Genomic DNA, 22,664 nt, shown 5'->3' with positions numbered 1-22,664 from the left:
GAATTTTCCTCCTCCGCTTCCGTACCGTCTCGATATCCGACGAGAATGAGTCAGAAAAGGAAAATTCCTGGTACGCCTGGCTCGCTCGCTCCGTCGTTCGTCGGGTCGGGTGTGCCCCGGCTATTGGCTAGGATATCTTTCGATTATCAAGACCATCCGTAGCTACCGCCTTAGCCGACCGGGCGCCGTTGTCTTCTCGGCTCTTTCAATTAATGTTTTGATTGATTTCGGACCCTTGCCTGGAGGCCGACCCTCCTCTTCCGGCTCGCTCGCTCGCTCGCTCGCTCGTTCGCTCGTTTGCCCACCCACCTTCGATCTCTCCTATACTGCGCGGTTCTTAGTTCTGCAATCCGAGGTTGTACTCGCGCCATCGATCTTCTTACTTATCTTTCGCAGTTCTATTGCCTCGTTTATTGCCTGGTTTTAGGCTAACGTACTCGATTCTCTGTTCGTTGCTTTATTTTTTAAATGTGCGCGCAACTACCGCGGATGAGACATTAACATTATCTCAGAGATTATGAATCTCCTTGTAAGATATTTATACTTACACATTTTACGCATCAAGATTATTTTAAATACATACGTAATTTGAAAGTAACTACATCGGACGATTTTTCTACTTTTTCGGTAATATTGTGTTCCTTGTCACCGATTTTTGTAAGCTCAAATATATATTGCTATATATTAATTGATTTCCATAAAATGCTAGTTATTGATAGTACAATTCAAGGCAGGCAAATTGCAATATGAAAAAAACAAGGAAGTCGTGTTAGCTGTTTCACAATTATCAAATGTACGATATATTTTAGACTATATTTAATTATATAATCAGTAATGTTCTTATTGTACTCTAATTTTAATACATGTAACTCAATATTTAATGTTGAAAATTTTGACGTGTTCGTGTGGAAGTATCATAAAATTGCTCAGGATCCTGCCTTTGTACATAAAGTTATTTATGTAAATTGTTCACAAGAAACTGCACAGCTGATAAGTAATAGCACAGCTAAATTGCACGTGTGGAAATAAGTTGCAAATGCAAAATAATATTTTTTCACTTAAAGTTTCGTTCTCTCGAGAAGTAAATCTTAAAGTTCATCAGATTCGTGTGACGCCAGCACAACAAGAAGTAGAATCGGTTGGCCATGATCAGACGGGCTAGCCATTTCTACTCAATAACACGAGCTTTGCCTAACTTCCAAACTCACTTCATTTTAGTCTATACTCTTTGTTCAGGTAGAATCACTTTCTCTCGTAGTTTTATAACGACCCGCGATATACCCTGCACATGTTCGTTTCTTAAACAAAAGTTCAAAAGTTTTGTAATCGGGAATTATTTTTATTTCATAAATTTTTTATTTGCAGGAGCTACTGATAATAACGATGATCGTTGGTCCTACATAAATTGCTTTCTGTTATAGGATTTTATTTATTGATCGATTTATGATCACGGTCAAATGGATGGTATGTTAAAGTATTTTATCGCTTTTAAAGGAATATACTTTGTTTCCAATATTAAAGATTCTGTTTCTTAAAATATGATTATATAGAATATATAGAAAACAAAAGAATTTATTTAGAATTCTACCTAATCGAAGAATCCTTCAGAGAATTATAAACATATACAGTACGGGTCAAAAGTATTCGTACACTTAAAATGTAGAAATAAAGGGAACAATATTTCCTGTATTATTAATTATATTCAAATATATTTTATATTACATATAACACTAATAGCGACAAATGAGCAAGAAACAAAGACAATAATATCGTTTAGTATTATTGAAATTCTCAGCATGCATTCAAGTTACCGAGATTTACAAAACGCAATTATTAAATTTTCATTACAGGCCCGACAACGAGAGTTCTTTATTCTTTTTATCATTCCAGTCAATTGCATCTTCGAAATTTGTTTCCATTGAAAGTACCATTGTACTGTAAACTAGTCCGTCTGCCATTTGAAAAAAATCGAATCATTCGTTGTCATTACGAATAACGTCTTCAATATCAAAAAGTATCAAAAAGTTGGCCGTAAATATACGAGCTCAGTCCGAAGATATTTTCTACCGTTTTTCGGCGGCCCTTGCCACACTGCGCGGCATCGCGGAGGTAAACAACACGCCGTACAGAAACAAAATGGTCTTGCAATATCCCCGAAAAGTTACGCGAAGACATTGCCGCCCCGAAAACCCGCTAAATCAAAGCGCGAGCGATTTAAAGTCATCGGTGGGAGGACGGTGTAACCGATAGCCGGCAGCTTTCTTCCCGGATTAACCGTGACTTCCGTTTCCGATGCTCGTATACGTGCTGTATCCACAGGAAGAATGGTAACCCCCCGCGGAGGGTGTTTGGCAACGCACGAGGAGGCGGCGGCGTTGTCGTAGACGGCGGGCGGCGGCGTCGCCGGCGACGATCCCCGTTGCTCGGTAGACGGTTGCTCGAATCGGTGTTATACCGGTGGCTGTTTTATTGCGAGATTTGCGGCGTGGCCTCTCCGTGTAACAAGACTTACTGAGATCTTAATAGAATCTGAGGCCACCCCCTCTCAGCAAGTCCCGTAGCACACGGGCTAACGCCGTCTTCGACTACAGCACAGTAGCCGTTCGTTTCCTGATTCTCTCTCTCTCTCTCTCTCTCTCTCCCTCCCTCTCTGTCCCTCTCCCTTGTGCTGCTTTCTCTCTTTTTTCCCCACCCCTCGACCACGTTCTTTCGAGCTTCCTTTTTCCGGCCAACCATTTCCTCAGTCCCTCTTTCCCTTGCCCGGCGCTCCTTCCACCCCGAAGAGGAACGGAACGGAACGGAACGGGATGGGTAGGGGTAGGGAGTTGACCCCGCCGCTGCATCCCTCTATCAGGAAAAGGGGTGCTTATTCTAAGCGTATATAAGAGGGGCAGGAGAATGCCCGGGGTGGGCTGAAGGGTGATTTATGAATATTGCCTACCGAGAAAAGTGTATCGCGCTGCCGCGCGTCGATTTCACCTCGACGACGAGGACTTTGAAGCCGGGCCCCGCGCCCGGCGAACTTTCTTTTATAACATTCTTGTCGTTCCGATTAGCGGGATAGGCGGAATGGAAAAAGGGGTTCGGTAACGTGCCGCCAGTCGGATCGAAATCGACCCGGCAGCGAACTTTCTGCCGCTCCGATGGATTCGAGTCGCGTCTCGTCGGGAATTTCCGCAGCGGTTCGCGTGTCGTTGCTCGAACGGGAGATAATTGAAGGGGGTTGATTTGATTCGCGACCCCACCTTCTCCCCCTCCCCCCCTTCTCTCTATCTCTCGTTATCTCGCGCGCGCGCTCCCACTCTCTCTCTCTTTCTCTCTGTCTCTCTCTCGCTCTGCTCATTTTCCTTTTTAATTTTTTGTTAAAGTAGGTGGTATACAAACACCTTCGGGGCCGGGGACGCTTGTTCGCGAGCAACACTCGATAGCCGAGATTACGCAGACGCCCGCGACAGCCGCGCTATTCTTTCCCGGGTACGACGTAATTAATTTCACGTTTTATCGTCGCATCGGCGATTAATTACCGCGGTGCCAGGGCGAAATGAATGGTCCTCCGGGCGACAATGGAGAAGGCTTGTTAATAAATATGCGCCGCGTGCGCGCGTGTCGCGTATCTTGGCCGCGTGCCGCAGTAATAGCGATCGTGAAATTCGAAACACGCGTTTCTGTGTCATCCGGTCGGCCGCGAGTTTCTGAGCCGAATATTCGCCGGGCTGTTTTGTAGCGCAAATATTTTCGTCGGCGCCGAACGGTAAACATCGCGCTCCGCAATGATTGCTAGGGCTTGTCCCCTCCCTCCCCACCGCCATCCCCCTTCCCCCACCACGGTATTGAATAAATCCGCGATCGATATTAATAAACGTCCGGGCATCTGGAAAAGAGAGCGGAAAAGAGCCGTTCAATCCGTTAGCGGGAATACTGTGGAAATCGGATCTGGAGTGCCCTCACGATCCCACTTCGATTACTACGGTCCTTTAATTCCTGTCTTCAGATCTCGCTCTCTCTCCTCCCTCTCTCTCTCTCTTTCTCTCTCTCTCTCGCTCTCTCGGTGACCGACGAGAAGAAGTCGCTGAAAGAAACTGTGGCTATTAGCGACTAAACGACGGGCAATTAACGAGACACGTTCGAGAGTAGCTCGGCTTCGCATAAAGGACAATTCTGTTCGTTCGCTTTTCGATTTTGATTCCGCTCCCCTTTGCCGGACCCCTCGAGCGGAACAGAGAAGTTCGCACACATGGAAACCCGGCCGTGGTGGTACGGGGAACGATCCCCGTTGCTGTTGGTGATCGGTTGGCAGAAGCAATTTTATATTTTATTCCCCTATTTAAATTTATCATTTCAGATATCGTAGGAACAAAAATAAGTTTAAATTGAATTCTGTTCTCCCCCTATCCACGTCGCCGACATCTACGTGCATCCACCCACCATCTATCCCCGTATTCTTCGTACCATCGAACAATTCTATTTCGCTTTTCCACCATCCGCAACACTGTCATCTCGATACGTTCCCGTCGTTATTGTACTCGTTTCTACGAACAATTTAATGGGACCAACATTCTACGGGAAAACGTTTCCCGGATGCAACGCGCTCCTTAGCAGGCATTCCCAAGACTTAATGAACCGGAGAACAGTAAGAAGTGTAATGAGCGATCCGGACTGTGCAAAAAGGGTACCAAATTTTTGCGAGGTACAAGAAATCGTAATTATTTATAATTACTTAACGTTGCGGTATCGTGATGGTATAGCAATACTGTGGGCTCTCATGTGATCCAAAAATATAACGATATTGTAAAATTATTATACAATGGTAAATCTTAGACGAGCATATGGAACTGTATATAGTCGCAATAATTTTAGAAAATCTTGCTAAACTTTGTACTTGTTATGAATAATACGTACAAATATTGCGAATTGCCTATACCAATCTTTAAGTAATGTTTTGTATGATTAATGATTACATCGTCTAATGCGCATACATATTGTTATGCGAAATCTTTGATCGCTACCCTTGCGGAATTAAGGCTGTTGTGCTAAAAAAGGATCAAGTACAGAAGACGAAAGAGAATAAAAGGACACTGGCACATTATTTTCAACTTATTAGATTTAATGAAGGGTGTAAAACATTGTTCTCTAACTTACATTTCATTAATTTTATTTTACACAAAGATCCACGTCTATTTATCGTTTATCAGAAGCGCATCTTTATGTAAAATAAAAATTTCTTGTATCCGTTGTAAGAAACATATATCACTTAGAAATCCTTCCGTATTTGCAATACTTCAACACAGCAAGTGACGTATCGATTTTCTTTGATTCTCCTAGCGTTCCTACTGTCTTAAATCGTTGCTACCGTTGATCACGAAAATATCGGAAAATTCTTAAAACGGAATACTTTATTTAAAATTGGACCAAGCGACTTGAATCTCCTTTAGATGACAAAAGACATAGTCTATTAGGTAATTGATAACTTCAAGGTAACTGTAGCCTGTCTCTGCGTATTTTAAATCCGATAGCAGATTTTTATGAAAAATAAAGATTCTCTTCATTAATTGCAAGATATGGGACTTATACCGACATTTATTTTTTTCTTATTTATTTTAACGAGTAATGTAACAGCATTATGAAATTCTATACATATTTTTAATATTCTGTATCTGGTCACCATATTTTCGCCATAAAGTGTACGAGATCCACAGTCTAACAACAAATTACCGACATTCACAAGACGCATTTTTTAAATTTTTATTATAATGTACAAATTAAAAAGCTGTAAAAACATAACTTTTTTATGTTTTACCATCTGAACTAATTGCAGTTATTGAAAACGATTGTTTCGCCATAATTTAATGGACTAGTCCTCCTACCATCTAAAAAAGCAGATTCAAGTCCCTCGAACCAATATTAAAAAAGTTCCAATAAATATGCCAATATTTTCGTGACCGACTCTATGCGTTTCACTAAAAACCGTATAAAATCTAGTTTACTCGTCAGTCTAAAAAAAAAAACATCAAAAAACCCGTGCACAGACACGATTCCACCTAAAAAAGTTCCACTACCGTCAGCCAAACAATCCGGTCCCAGACATCGAAACTTCGATAATGAATGTTTAATTCGATCGCCGCCGTTATCAATTCATAATGCCGCAACGGTGGCTGTTTCAATTCGCGACAATCTTCGCATTCAGCTCGCATTTATTCGCCGTTTAATACGATCCCTTTTTTCTCTCTGTCCCTGTCTCCCGCGCGGCGCTGCCTCGCCGTTCCGCCCTCCGCGATTTTCCACCCTCTCGGCGCGGACTCGTTTCTTTAATTCAATAACCGCGCGCCGGATAAACAGAGAGGCGGGGATGAAATTCCGCGCGCGTTATATTCGACGCGATAATAGTTAGCCTAGTTGCCGGCTAATTGTCGCGCCGCGCCGTGTCGCGCCGCGCCGCACCGCCGCGCTCCTTCGAAAATATATCCGACGCGGTCAGAGGAGATGGGCGCGGGAAAAGAAGAAACGAGAGCGGGAACGTGCACGGAGAGAAGAATATTTTATAACGAGCTCGGCACGAAGACAGCACCACCGGTACGGTTGCCTGCGCATATAACGGCAGGATCGAGAGTAGATCTGTCTCCCCAGGAAGCTTGTTAGGCGTCGGCGAGCTCCGCTATCTTCTAATTGGCGATATAATGATTCTGAAGGATGGAATACCGTGGTCCTGAAGGGGCCGAGGGGCACCCTACTCCGTGCCTTCCCTTGTTAGGGGCGAAATTAAAATTTGGCTCTACCTTCTTCCCTCCCTTTCTATCCGCCGACTTCTTTCTCTTCCTCCGCCACTGTTCTCAGCTCGTTCTCTCCTTCTTTGTCGTTCTATTCACCTCACGCGGCTTCGTCCTTTGCCGCCTCGCCCCTCCCCCCCCCTTCTCTTCTCGCTATTTCCATCCTCATCCCACGACCGGCGTCGTTCCGCTGCCACTTCTTCCCTCGTGGATTCGTTACGCGGTCGCTGTGAAATTTATATGTTCCTGCGTCCACGGGAGAGAGGGAGCGAGAGAGAGAGAGAGAGAGAGAGAGAGAGAGAGAGACGGGGACCCGTCGCGCTGCTCAAATTTCGAGGACTTTTTCTTCGTGGCGGAAGGATGCTCGTCGACCTGCTTGATTGCATTTGTTTTCCTCCTCTCGGTCGCCGGAATCACGCCTCCCTGGCTCCGAGCCGCGGGATCGCTCGATGCAAAGAATTGAAATCCCGACAAAGGAAAAAGCGGTCGAATTGAAACACGGGCAAATTGTGCTACCGCGAATTATCTCGGGAATGTTTTCTGCATTTCTTTCAACCCTTTAAACTGGGCTTTGATTAGGTCAATTGTCGCATCGTCGATTACGTACACGAATATGTCAAAGAAATGTTCTTTATTATTCGAAAAGCCTCGGTTTACGGAATGTGTCGTTGGGTCGCGTTAAAATATTTTTCTTCTTTAAATATGCAAGTAGCTAAAATTATAAATAATTTTGGAACCGTAGCTGGCGTAAGTGATATTGCTTACTGACCAAATGTATTGTTAAAATAATTTTCAGTTAGGTTAATTTATATCTAGTTCCAAAATTCGTTTACGTGTACTTTTATCATTTTGGTATGCTTACATTATATTTTAAGACACATGTCGAAGTTTTCGAAGATGTGATTTACGCCATTATGATTCTAACTCCCTGACCTATCACGATATAAGTTTATTGAACAAATGAAATTATCGGAAATTTATTGGATAAACTTGCTTCTTTGGATATACGTTTTGATTAAAATTCGTAAAAATCGGAATAAATATAAGCTTGTTCTTTTTACGAAATAAAATAGGGGGTCGCTATCAGGGGTAACATTAACACATTCGCATCGGGAAAAGAGAATTCTCGTTTACCTATATGTTAAAATATCTTCACATTGCTAAGATGCCCCGATTTATATGAAAATTTAAGGAAAAATATCCCGATGCAAATGTGTTAACTTCTCTCTAGWTTTGGARATTCATTTTTATTGTAATATATTGAACAAGCTGAATATTGCAACAATTTTCARWATATGAAAAMGTACTGRCACTAATATTTCTTACARTACATTTTAACTTTCTTGTATCGGTTTTATTAATTCGATAACACTGATATCCTGGGTATTTTTGGGATTGATATTTGGCGCTTATCGTGTTAATAAAGATTTCATTAATTCCCTGCTTGTGACATTCAGTCCTCTAATTGGCAATTCTGCGTATCATGTTGACACCACTATGCAAATTCACATAGTATTGTAATTTACTTATTTCGTTTCTTAATTGGTTTCCTTTACTTATAATCCTTACATTTTGGCAAAGCACTATTTCGTAACGCGTTACATCTCTAATTTTTAAGTTAAACTATTAACTATTAATTATTAATTATTAATAAAAATTATAAGATTTAAAATTATAAGTCATATTTAAAAGCACTTGATCAAACATAAATTTTGTCCTATTTACATCAAAATGGAACATACTTAAAAAATAAATAAAAACAAATTCATAAACAGTTATCTATCTTCCATTTTCAAGTGCGTTGCCGTAAAAAATGTCGTGCGTGCTGTAGGATTAGGGATTAAAAGAATTTAGGAACAGCTGTATATTAATTTCGACTCACTGAATTTATTTGAGAAAGGGAACGTTCACCTCGTGTTTGTCGCAACCGGTGTACAGAATTTCTGTTCGTACATAATTTCGCAGTTTAGTTTCTGCAATCGGATCGATGATAGTGTTGCGAATCGAAGCGTTCCTGAAAGCCAAGGGAATTCCGGGGCATCCTATTAGCAGCGGTAGAAAAAGAGACAGAGAGAAAGATGGGATCTGTAATGAATTTTTTGGCCATGCAATTTCAAGGCTTATAATTGCGCGGATCAAAGGCGTCCCATTAGCGTTGGTTAATTGGATGCCTCGGATTGAAAGCGGGCGCATCAAGCGGCGATTTCGTTTCATATCTCCGGGAACTATGAGTCGGGAAATCAACGGCGGGGCCGTAGTTAAGCGCCAATGCTTAATTAAACGTTAATCTCGTGTACGGGTGGTCGATGGCGGGGAGGGCGGTAGAACAGCTGAGAAAGGGGAATGGGGGCTGCGTGGCTGTAGCAGGATGGTGGGGCGGAGTGTGGGAGTGAGGGTGGCGAAGGAGAGGGGGGGAGGACCGACGGCAGCGAATGGGGGTAGTGGGCGAAATTAAGGCTCGCCGGTTGATTCGAATTCTCCTTGAGAAATTTCCTTTCCCCGAGAACACCCTTCGTGCGCTCTCTAGTAGTTACTAAACTGGTCGTCTCAATTAGCGAAACTTGCAGCTACGTTACCGACTTCCAATTAGTCATAGGTTGCAAACTGTATCGCGCTTACTGGAGCGAGACTAATAACTTCTAGACCACGAAATATATGCGTAGATGCACGATGCAAATTAGTGGCGCACGGCCGTTCGAACGTTTACGAAATATTTCGCGGGGAAGAAAAATTTCGTTCGCGTCTGGAGCGCGATTGGAGACGGGCCTCAAGCGACCTTCTAATTTCGCGGATAAGGTAAAATCATCTATTATGGAACGCTTTTGATGGGGCGCAATATTATTATACATTTTACCGTAACTGAAAACTGTTATTGTTGAATAGCTATAGATTTATAGATTCATATAACTGGATAACGTAATGAACTTTGAAATATTTATTTAACACGAATAAAAGGTAATACCAATAAAATATTAAAGTATGAGTGTGCGTCTACTATGGGACATCATTTTTGTGCCGTATGATCCATAAATTGGATCAATGGAAACACTCAAGTACACGATGTTTTTGTTTACAGTTGATTGTTAGATAATAGAATTTGTGCGATTGAATGTATGAAGAACAATGCTCTAAAATACAGATAAAGATCTTACAATCACTTTCGTATGCTTGATTCGGTTTTCATTGTATTATTTGAGTGCTACTGTTTCAAGAGGGGGTGACGATTGAACGGTGTTTCATAATAGGCACTCTTACCTTATCTAACCAGGGTTTTCTCGAACGAAGAAGGTCGCCAGATCTTGCCGCGGTACAGATTTTTTTCCTCCCTGCGAAGGTTCAACGTTCCCCGTTAACGAAAAGAAAGAACCCGCGCCTAGCAATGGAGACGAGCGTGTACAGGCTTGCGCGTGTGTGCACGTGTGTGCGCGTCCGTGTGCTCATGCGGCCGAGGGTGTGTTACACGGGACACCGAGGACGTCGATCTCGGCGAATTTACGAAGACCCTTGTCGCGCGGCTGATAGTTACAGGCCTGGTCTCAATTAGCAGAACTTACGTCGCTAGGGTCCAATTAGACGTAGGCTAGAAGCTACACCCTGTTTGCTCAAGTTTGCCGTACCTGTGCACCCGCCGACCGTCGGATGGGGTTGCTGCCCGTCCTGTAGCTGCTGCCGAGCCCGTTGAAGGTGTCTTTTTCCTACGCTAATGACTAATTAGCAGCCTCTCCACTTCACAGTATAATGACACGGGATACAGCCTTGAGCCGTCGGCTGGGATCATTATTAAACCCCGAAATTGCAGTCGTGACTGCCGTCTCGTGTTATGCGCCGCGCCGTGTCGCGCCGCTCAGTGCCCTATACTTTGCCCTATCCTGCGCCCTACTCCCTCGCGCCGTACCCTTGGCTAGCCTTCCTTGTCTCTGCGAGTCTGCGATCCACCGGCTCGGAGGACATGCGGCAAGATGCGGAACGTGACTCAACGAGGACTGGGGTGCGTACCGATTCGACGTCGGCGACCAAGTCCGCCGCGCCGCGTCCACGTTGCCGCGTCCTCCTCACCCTCCGGCCCGCAATTCTTCTGCCGCCGCTCTTTCGCTACCTACCCCTTTCCTTTTAAGCCAACGGGACCGGCGCGCCCGCGTTTGTTTCAACGGCGGAATTTTTCTTGCGCGGAAAAAAGATAGAAAGTTTTAGACGGATAAGGGATACGTGTAAAATTGCGAGTCTAATTGCTCCGACGCTGGACGCAATTAAAACGCAGCCGACCCCGATGCCACGGAATCCTGATAAACGCGAAGCGATTCTTAATTGCGCGTTAGCTGTTCACGTAGCGAAAATCTAGAACGCCGGACGAGAATTAAGGAAAGTTATAAATGGGGATTCTAATTTATTCACGGCGCTCCGATGGACCGGGAAATGTGATCGCAGTGCATAGAGTGCTCCGAAGCTAACGGCTTTTGTATAATTTCACCGTGATAACGAGCCGGACCTTGTTATTTCTTATTTGTTTTACTCCGTAATAATTACCGGTTGAGCAAGAATTTTTATATCCTCTAGAATTATGAGCAAACTGTTAACGGCTATGTAAACTTTGGTTTTTACTGATTAATTGATGAGAGTAGATACTAAAAGCTTACTGTTCGCATCAGTGTTTCATGATGCAAACGAACATTGCTTCACCGCTTAATGGCGCTTTAACCGCCGCATCAGCAATAACAAAACTTTTATTTTTATTGCAACTTTAAATGGGAACGTTAAATTATGTGGCATTCTGGGATCTGGTTGTTCAACTGATAATTCGCGGAGTTTCTGATTTCTCTTTAGCAGCGTTTCTCAATAGCAGCATATTGTTAATTTAAAGCATATCGTGGTGATCATGAATTTCAAAACAAATACGTTGAAATAAGTTTGAAAAAGGCAATTATATATTAACTAACCTCTGTAAAATCACTACGAAGTGATGTCTGAAAAAGGTGAGCGATTCTCCTTGCGTCTAATTAGCACTAAAACCACGAATTCGCTGAAGTTCTTTTTACAATGACTCCCTCATGTAAATAAGCGCACAACTATGAATTTTGTATGAATTATACGGGTCATAAATTTCAGACCAAATACGTTAAAACTAATTTAAAAGCCACCATATATTATCTAACCCTTGTAAAATCACCATAAAGAAATTACATTGAGAAAGTTGCCCGGTCCAAATACCGAAACAGCCGGTTCCAGCGGGAAGTTTAGAGCGGTGAAAAAAATTCCATAAAATTCGAGAATGCAGGCTGCGTGTGTACAGCTTGGCGACGCACTGACCCTTCCCCGACCGTAATATTATATGGATGCCATTCTCTTACGTATGGACAACTTCGTCTCGTCCTTTCGAACAATATTTTCCCTGTAACCCCTGCGTATCTCATCTCTCTCTCTCTCTCTCTCCCTCTTTCTCTAGTGCCCCGTTTTCCGGACTCGTATCCCGTTTCGCGACCAGGGGACGATTTTCCCTACCCTCTCGCTTTCTCGCTCTCTCGCTCTCTCTCTCTCTCTCTCTCTCTCTCTCTCTCTCTGGCTAGTCCGCTTCTCTTACATTTATTTATTTCCTAAACGTCCGTCCCCGCCGGCTACTTTATATTTGACATTTTTATTAAACCAGCCGGCAGCCCTGTCCGTAGCGACGTATTTCGAGACGAGGCGGCGCGACGCAGCGGCGATCTGGGACGAGGTTGGCCGCTAGGTTATCCCATATTGCTGTTAGGGCAGTTTCGTAATCTCGGAAGGGTGGCTCTTATATTGACCGAATAAAAAGTCGTATCCATCGCCGATACGTTCACCGATCGGATATCCCTCGACTTCTCTCGCCGATCTCCCCCCCCCCCCCACCCCCCGCCACTCCGTCTCCGTCGGTTTCGCGGGTAGGAAGTCGGAAGACAGTCGGTGTGGAAATGATGGACCCCGGTGTATCTCGCTCTCCGGCGTCCCTCTTTTTTTTTCTCGTACGCGCAGCCCCCACCCGGGGGCTGGCCGTAAATCAATTTTTCATTTTACGATTGCTCCACGTTCGAGGCTGTTGCGGTCACGGGTCCCGTGTAAGCCGTTTCTTGCGCGAGAACGATTTTACGCGGTCGACGGGGGGTGAAAAAAAACTGTTCTCTCCTCCAGGCTGCAAGTGGCCGCGTAAATCAGAATCGACGGGTGTTGTGCCGAGTATCGCCGGCCCGCCGCGCCCCGCTCCGCCCCGTTCCGCCCACACGTCCGCCGATATACCGCTGCGCGCATTGTCGCGAAATAATGGGACGGTAAATTGACGGGATTAATTTAATTTTATCTAACGTTTCATCGGCCTGGCTCCGGATAACGACCACGGCCTCTCGCTGTAGCCGGTTCGGAATTGGATATTGCGTGTGCCCGACAAATAACTGTATGTCCGTGAAAAGTCCAATCGGGTACACGAGCTAATGGCCAGGCCGGGGTTAAAGAGAGTTTCCCTCGTTATCGATCCTCCATGTTCCCGTTTCGACTATCCTGGACGGATCGGCAGTCGATCGTGTAATCGGTGATCGATCGTTCTCTCCTTCCCGCCCTCCGCTCTTACTCTCTCACGCTTGTTCCGTCCAACTGGAGTGCCTCACGCAAGTGAAATTCCGCTCCTTCGTCGTTCACCCGGCTTACTGTGCTCCCTCGACACTTCTCAGTTGATTCCGCGTCTTGCGACGATCCTATCAATCGAACTAGGAATGTTGAGGGAAGGGAGATAGAGAGATAGAAGTAGAGAGAGAGAGAGCGCGCGCGAGAGGGAGAGAGAGAGACCCGAGGGGAAAGTCGTTAGAGAAGGGAAAAAAATAAATCCGAGGAAAAAAATGGAGCGCACAGATCGTTTGACGAATCACGAGGCGTCCCTCGGATACCGGGGTAGGTGGGGCACGCTAAGAGGGGGCCAAGGGGATACGCGGTAGAGGGATGATGTTTTTTTCCTCCGCGGTGCCTCTTTAATTTGCCCTCCAATTAACGGACGGGGTCCTATTTGAAAAATACCTGCCACGACGGCTGGCAATTATACTCCTTCCTTTTTTTTGCGCCACGAGCGCGTTATTAGCGCTATCCGTCGTTCCTCTTGCTCCTCCCTACCCCAACTTCCAACCCTCCTTTTCTCTTTCACTCTCTCTCTCTCTCTCTCTCTCTCTCCCTCTCTTTCTCTTTCTTTCTCTTTATCCACATCTACACCCCTCCCATCCCTCGCCGAGCTGTTCCTCTTCGTTCCCACCATCCGCCTCGTCCACCCACCAACACTCTGTCACCCTACCTTTTTACGTGCGTGTGGCCGCGTTCGCGTATCCGTATCAGCGACAGTGTATGGGTTTTATGTGCATTGCAAAGTGCACGACCGTTCGTGGGAGGGGGAGGGGGAGGGGGGCGGTGGGGAACCGAGAACGGGGGAGGGGAGGACACACGGGCCTGTACAGTGAAAAGAGAGGAATGGGACGTCGGAGCGAGACGGTACGGAGGTGGAAGAGGAACGGGTAGAGACAAACGCCGGTAGGAACGACAAGAAGAAGGGAGAGACAGAGAGAAACGGTGGAGGAGGTTGGTGGAAAACGGAGGAGGGATAGAGTCGGGGTGCTGGCGAGTTAGAGGAGTGGCGTTTATAACTCGTGCCTGGGTCTCCAAGCTTTGAGAAGGCCAATTAGCAGCATAAAGCTACAGCTCGGCCCCGGGGCCGAGGATGTTTGTATGTAATAATGGATTGTTACTCAAAGTATCCGGCTAATTAATTAAGCCCCCGCGCCTCGCCGTGCACCCACTCACCATTTTAGCCGGCTGTCCTCCTTCCCTCGAATCGCCTTTAGAACGCGTTCGTTCCTATGATTGTGTTTGCCCGTGATTCACTCTTTCCCTCTCTCCCTCTCTCCCTCCCCCCTCCCCCTATCTCTCTCTTTTCCTCCCTATCTCTATCCATTTCTCCCTCTCCCGCGCTCCCTTACTCGCAACCGCTCTCCACCAGGACTATTTGAATGTTGCCGTGATCGATGCACCCACCCGCGTTTCCCATTGATCCTCGGAACGCGGCCACCGGATGTTTCGCCGGCACCGACGGCAACTGCCTTCTCAAACGACGGGATTAATGGGACGAGGGTCGATCGGAGTCGCCGACCAAAGACGCAACTCGTATCTATTATAATTGCTTCGGCGGCTGATGCCCGAGTTAACCGTGCCGCGAACCACGTGGCCCACCGAGGAAGTTGCGTTGCGCCACTCGTTCCACGCGTCGATGCTAACGCGCTCCGCAAAAGTATACAAGTGTGTTGCATTCAGCGTGTTTCTCAATTTCGGCCGTTACTCGCGTCCTATCTTGATTTTTTTAATGCAAATGCATTGCAGAACGCGAACTTTGGGATTGTAAGGGATTTACTAACTACTGTGTGCTCGTTATATTAACTTCTCCTCGTGCGTAATTAATCTAGGGTATCTACGGCTTTTCATTATTAATTTCTATCCCAACTAATTGTCTACTATTTTGTATATTTGTAATTTTGTATATTTAATTTAAAATTGATAAATAACGTATCAATTACTCATTGATTGAGGTTTATTTAAAAGTTATCGCTGCATAGATTTTATTGAAATATATGTTATTTACGGAAAAAGTGTTTTCGAATTTCTAATAGCGAAATCAATTTTCTAAACTCTTTATATTTCGATTAAGTAGCGTGTACGACCAGCTATATATCACTTCAAAATATCGAACTTTCAGATTGGAATCGATGCGCAACGATTATTTATTTCAGCAAAGTATTTTAATGAAACGCGCCATTGATCGCCGATAAAGAGGAATAGGCGAACGTGCAAGATTTGACACACGATGACGGACGACTAGTCCAATTAGCGTGGATCATTATTGCGCGTTGTCGGCCACTTACTACGCGCAGACGCTTATTACCGCGGCGTTCGTGTACATTACTCGCAGACTGCCTGCGGGACCATTGTTACAAATGCACAATGGCCGCGAGACACGATTCACGATATCGTTGATTCAACCGGTCCTCGTTCTTTTTCTGTTTCCAGACGGCGTTCTAGCCAGAAGCACGATGACTATGGATGTGAGCAAGTCTGAGACAAATAAAAATGGCACCACGCCACAGGAGTGTGCCGGTTGCGGGAAGACGATCACGGAAAGGTGAGTCACCTTGTGTGTTTAATGCTTTTAAGAAATATATCCATTACGCTATATTTATTACACACTTTTGAGCTTTCTCGATCTTTCACCATGGAAAGTACTAATAAAGTCTAAAAGTACTAATAAAGTCTAAAAGTACTAACAAAATCTTAACTATCAAACAGTAGAAACTGGAAAAGTATTGAACATCATCCTTGCGGAGAACCGATTTGTGAATATATATTTCATCTCGTTATTCAAAATCGTAGGGTATTGGAGCCAATTACTGTGCCCTGTTAGCAGCCTTCAGGAGTTTTCGCTACTAAACGCAACTTTCGCAATTTAATTGTCATTTCTTAAGAACTTACAGGTAAATTTCAAAGTTTCTTTTGTCGGTATTAATTTTCCCACAAATATCAAATTTCTTTTTAATATCAGGGAAGAAATATAGTTTTGGAGCCAGTTACTGGACGCCTATGATTCACAGAAATCAGTTTCGGTATTCCCTCCCGGAATACTGTGCATTAATTACTGTGCTAAATCTCTTAATACTCAGACTTAATAAATGTGCTTAATAAAAGTGTAATAATTGTCTTTGACTACGAATAATAGAACTTCAATTACACCGTGAACTATAACCCATTTTTATCATCCTCTATCATTAACACATTTTGAATTATTTTCCATTAGTACTTATCTGTAATTAGCAACACTCATCTCACATACAAAAATGGAATATAAAATATTTAACATACTCTCATTAATTTTACATTCTATACAAAAATTTAATATAATAATGAGTCATTTAAAAGTTCACATTAGGGATGACAGAGATAATTTGAGATTTGAAGTTGTATAGATCCACCCCCTAATTAATAGTATATTGACCTTCATTCGTTGATCATTTTCTTAAGCTTTTGCATAAGCTTTACAGACAATTTCGCACATCCAGTATCAAAATATTATAATAATTTTCATGATATTTTCAGAACTATCGTCTTTTACAGTTTTGATTTCAACAAAAAAATTAATTGAATTTAAATATATGATGCCAATAATGTTAAACATAAAGAAAAGACACAGTAACTGGCTCCACTACTTTATCTATATTATTGTATAATAAATAAATAGACAAAATAAATACTTGATGACTTTCGGAGGTTAAAAGAAATTATAAAACAATTCAACATAAATCTGCCAACTCGAACATTGAATATTATTTTTAGAACACAAATAGTGGAGAGCTTTAAACAAAGACGTAACTGAATACGCTTAGTATTATTCATAATTTTATTTACTTATTAAACACGTTAGCTTTTGTACAAGTTTTAATAAACCATATGAAACTTAAATTATTTGGCAGGAACTTGGTAGTCAAATAACAAGTTACGTATTTGCTAATATCTTAATTCAAAGATCTGTTGATCATTTTATTTTCTACTTTTCTAATTTTCTAAATTCTCTCTTTTTAATTGGGATTTGAAATCATTTTTATTGAAATATATTAACTAACTGAATGTTATTAGAATTTTTTAAATAAAATAGAGTTAATTCAGAGTGTTAAATGATCTTGATATTGTGGTCATCTTTTATATTCGGCATTCGTTAACTATCGCTCGTCGCGTTGCGATTGAAATCGATCGTGAATCCTGCCATAGAGTGATCGGAAGCTGAGAGGGTAGGTCAAAGGTCAGTTCTGGCCCCCGAATCGCGATAGTACGCGTAGATTAAGTCGCGTGGATGCTGGACTACTGGTCGGTAAAGAGGAAAACTATGGTCGGTTCTTCAGGTTTTACCTCAAGGCCCTGGACCTCTACTGGCATGAAGATTGTCTGAAGTGCGACTGCTGCGACTGTAGGTTAGGAGAAGTCGGCTCTACCTTGTTCACCAAGGCCAACCATATTCTCTGCAAAAGGGACTACTTCAGGCTGTTCGGAAACAGGGGATACTGCTCGGCCTGCAAACAGCAGATACCACCGTACGAACTGGTTATGAAGGCCAGGGCGAACGTCTATCACCTCGACTGCTTTGCCTGTCAACAGTGCAGTTATCGGTAAGTTCGATCCACCCTGTAAACCATACAAAACCAACAATTCAATTCGAGAAATATAATTCTTATAAGTATTTGGAATTTTCAATTTTTTTTTACTGTACAACAATAAACCTGGAATTACGTTTATAGTTTTAAGCGTCTGCTTTCGTAATCGATCGTTTATTTTATTCTGAGGTATTTCTGTATTTATATTACGAATGCTACGAGTTCAAACATCTCAGAAAAAATTGGCAAATTATTTTCATCGATATGTTACACATTTCAAAGTAGAAGTTTTTCTTTGTAACGATTTCCTATCTCTTAATGCATGGAAGATATTTCTGATATACCTACCAGCGATTCGGAATAAATTTTGCAAAAATAGTGACGTTGCTGTACAAAGTCAAATTGCAATGAGAATTATTATGTTGCTGTAAAGTTTTATAGTTTTACGGTATAAAAAAAGAGATTCCATTTTCATATGAATATATCGCTGTATTCGCTTCAGCAATTAATTTTGATCAGGTCCACGTGCAATAAAATTCATAATTAGAACCAATCAGTCATGGCCAGAGGCCTCAGCATTCAACAGGCACGCGAATTCGAATAATTGTCAGACTTGTCTTCCTGGAAAATGTTGCCCGAAATGAACAAGCTAACTATATCGCGTAGAATCGCCTGTTTTCATCTCGCTGTATGGCTCGCAGGCCATCCTCCATTATCGAGGATATTAGTTCTCGTATCACGCAGCAATCTGAATTTTCCCTAAACATTGATGCGAGTCTGCAACTAACGAAAACCATCTACGATCGAATCGACGTCAATTGACTCACAGCGCCAATCATTTCTAGCGAACGCGAACAGCTTGATACCTTGCATTGAATACCGGTGGCCATTATATTCGCGTATCTCTTCCGTCGACCGTGCGCTAATTGGACCATCCCTACGTCGGTCAATTTAATGTTGAACACCATTCGTTAGTGTATCAGTTTTTTTCCCGTGCTGTACTCCGCGATTGCGTTCGTTCACCATTTTTTTTTTTTTCGTGCAACACGGTTAACGACTATGTCGGCGAAGGAGAAGGATCGCGAATTGGGGGGGAGGGCTCGCGGAATAAAGACAATAGGATGGACGAAGGAGACCCGTGGAGGGAAAAGGGTACGGAGACATATTGGGGGGGGGGGGGGGGGGGGGGGGGGGGGCAAAAGGAAAGAAGCGACTACCGGTTTGCGAGACACAGTCCACTCGGGAGTTGCTTTACAGGTCAGCTGGGAAATCACCCTGTGCTCTATCTGTCGCGGAGACACCCCCGCCACCCTCCGCGGCGCCATTCCACGCAGGAGACGAACTTCTCGTCGCGTTATTCCTGCGCCACGTTCCTCCGCCCACCGCCTCCCCTCGCTGTTACCTCTTTCCAGCAACCCCCGAGACCAGTTATGTAATTATCTAGATACTGCTGACATTTTTGTATCATATTGCGCCACGCCGGCGAGCGAGACGGTCCCTAAATGCCGAATGCCCGGGAACCTCGCGAATTCCGGCTACGACTCTAAAATTCTCACGACCCCGCTCCCGTGTCTCGTGAATTGAATCGCGGGACTGTCCTGTTATCTAATATTGATTTTTATGTGGACACTGCGCCGCGAAGGAAATCCGGTAAACAACGCCGGCAGGGACGCGAATTTGCTTGTCTGAATAAAAGACGCGGATGCTTTTCACCTCGCAGCCCTCTCGAAAATCGAAATTTTAGAACGGACGGCCTGTACACCTGCTCGTGCTTCGTTTTTCGAAGAACGTGCAATATTTTAGAATACCCGATTTATGTGAATTGTGGTTTAATTTTTGATTTAATTTTCGCAAATATTTCTGACAAATACCGTTGGCCAGTTTTGTGAATATTTTGTTACAGGATTAATGAAACTGGACGTTACAGTAATATTGTGCTTTAGTTATCTATAAATAACTGACTGGATAGGATTTTGTTATTCGGCGGTCAAAGTTTGTTTGGGAGGTACGTTTTTGAAATAAATTAAGAGACACTTGAATTAGGAAAAACTATATCTATATAATTGTGAGCTGAATCGACTAGTATAATAAAAAATATATTCGTTCACTTAAAAAAATCTTATTAATATCAAATAACGTTCCTCCTAGAACCATTAAGATTTCGTTTGAAACATTTTCTAGTACATAATAAGCATGTAGTTTAACGTTAGTTTAACAATACTTTTTATCTCTTATTGGAGGTCCGATATTCAGGCCTAATTCGCGTCACGTGGGACACGGCATACGTTCGATACGGGTTAAACGATTGGACTCCACCAACGCGAGTTTCCAGAACCGTGAAACCGAATCATTTCATCGAATCGAACATAAACTATTTCTTAATAACGTGTAACGATTATGGTCCGTGTAGCGACCGAGTGGACAGACTTGCGTATAATTCTCAACTTCCATCGGCACCATAATCCGTAAGGTTTCCTTTTCACGGGCACTCTTACGAATGTTTCCTCTTCCCCCGGCGACTTCTCGGTTTTTATGTTTTATTAAAGTTCCGCAATTTCGCTCGAGGCAATTCTCTGGTTCGGGGCCTGCCATCTGGCGCGTAAATTACATCGGACACCTCCGAGTAATTTGCCGGGATCCGAAATTTTATTGCAACCGGTAACGAGGCTCGAACCGTATTCCGCGACCCTGGCCACTTGCAATGTTCCACTTGGAGGTTCGACTAGCCGCAGAAAAATCTTGTACGCGATGTCTTTTGCGCGGCTGGTGGACTGCTATCGAGTTCGCCGCACGGGAACCCCAAAATCTGTGGAAAGCGGATATCGGAGCCTGATAGAGAGGGTTCGACGACAAGAAACCGAGAAGATAGACGGTGTTGAAAATGGAAGAGACTGTTCGGAAGCGGTCAATGTAAAACGCCGGAACTATGGAACCGCGGCGGAACACAATACCGGGCTTATTGACGAAACGAAAGGTTTCGAGGGTTGCCGGCGAGTAAAAGCGGGTTGGCAACGGCACGGGTAAGGGGTAAGGGGCGCGAAAGAGAGAGCGCGCGCGAGCGAGAGAGAGAGAGGGAGGGAGAGAGAGAGAAAGAGCGACGAAGTGACGGGCGAGATCGCGGGGGCGGCGGGAAGGAACGAAACGGAACAGGAGAATGTAGTTTGGAGCCAATAACAGTGGCTCGTCCAGGCGTGCGACAAACGTTGTACAGCTTCTCAAACAATGCGAACAAAAGAGCATCAATTTTACGTTTTTATCGCGTGGCATTGTCTATCTTCGACAATGGGGACCGGCGAGCGGCGGGCAGCGGCTCAGCTCTATCACTCTCTCTCTCTCTCTCTCTCTCTTTTTCTCTTTTTCTCTGTGCGCAGGCATGCCCAAGGCATCGTCGCGTTCGACGTCACAACTGACTTTCACGGAATCAACGGGACCCGCTTTTGTCTCGTAATTCACCCCTATAGAGAAGCGCGAGGATATTCTTGCGGTGGTCACAGTGAAAAGACTTTTTCGCTCGGAACCGGGCCCAACGGCTCCGACAATTGCCTCGCTCGGGGAACGATTACCGGCAAACGGGGCGCGTTGTTCGAGTTTCACGGTGACTCGTTCGACCTGATTTCTATTGCGGTGCCCGCGACTTTGACCATTTCGTAGCTTAATGAAACCACCAAGTACTATCTGGAATACCAATTGGTCCGTTTCCCGTTCGAAAATTGCCGTCCGAGTTTTATATTAGTTCCACCACCCTTCCCACCCCCGCCTTCCGTTGTGCCTAGTGGCCCATGAATCTATGAAACCTTTGCCCGCCTCCTTGGGACGAGTAATGGAATAAAGAATGGAAATATGAAGCACGGTTGTTCCCGTGACGCTCCGCCGCTCAAGGAAATCCTTTCAAACTTGCGTGACGCACGCGTGAAACTGAATAGGATTTGGCTAATGCGTCTGGCCATTGCTGATCGTTCCTATTTATGGAAGCGTTTGTAACAACCCTATGTGATTTGTCTGCCTTGGGCTCAACGTCTCAATTCCTGAAATTATCCGCGTTTATGCAGCATTCCTTCCGACAATGTAAATGGGCAAATTTTTCGTGCCAGTAGAAATATCGGGTAATGGTCGGACACGTTGTTTCATAGAAGAACCCGTTAGCAGTAATACTAGTTTCCGATAAAAATTATTTCTGTTTGTTTAGTTTATAAATTGTTTCGGTTACTTTCGGCTGTTAAGCCATTGTGGATAAATGTCTGCACGTTAGCAACATTAAATTCATTTTACCTGGTTAACATCATCACATAAGTTATTTAACCCTTTAGTGTACTTCGGCAAGTCTGTCTCGTGATGATGATTTCTAATATTAACACATTAAGTATGAATGTTATACAGTTCTTTAAAATTGAAATAAAAGTCTGTTCTTTTGTCATTAATTGTTAAGCATCGAAGTAAATATAGACTCGCTATAAATGTCAATTTTTTTATTTCTCCGCCGAGAAATTATTGTTCCAATAGAAAATTATTTAATCATTACTATGAAGATAAAGTTACTGCAAATGGTGAATTAGAATATAGAAATATTACTTAAATTTATAATATACAGTCTAGTCGACCCAAGAAAATATTACCAATGTTTTTCGAAAAACATCGTTCGCTTTTCAAAATTCCTATCTTAACGGCCGAGCATTTAATAATTATAGCCCGTCTTTGAATTGCAATAGCCGCCTACACGCGTGAT

At 43.7% G+C, this 22,664-nt stretch overlaps 1 protein-coding gene across 3 annotated transcripts in view; it reads left to right on the top strand.

The window, feature by feature from the left end:
- Positions 1-22,664, top strand: part of LOC144476230 (LIM domain only protein 3) — a 107,054-nt gene that overhangs the window by 70,187 nt on the left and 14,203 nt on the right. For all 3 annotated transcript variants that reach the window (XM_078192915.1, XM_078192916.1, XM_078192914.1), the window contains 2 exons: positions 15,813-15,924; positions 17,693-17,956. In XM_078192915.1, coding sequence (XP_078049041.1) covers positions 15,836-15,924; positions 17,693-17,956 — 353 coding nt within the window. In that variant the 5' untranslated portion in view covers positions 15,813-15,835. The remainder of the gene's footprint in view (positions 1-15,812; positions 15,925-17,692; positions 17,957-22,664) is intronic.

This window comes from Augochlora pura, chromosome 10, assembly GCF_028453695.1.
Source record: "Augochlora pura isolate Apur16 chromosome 10, APUR_v2.2.1, whole genome shotgun sequence".
Taxonomy (NCBI): Eukaryota; Metazoa; Arthropoda; class Insecta; order Hymenoptera; family Halictidae; genus Augochlora; species Augochlora pura.
This window is presented reverse-complemented; position numbering and strand designations above follow the sequence as displayed.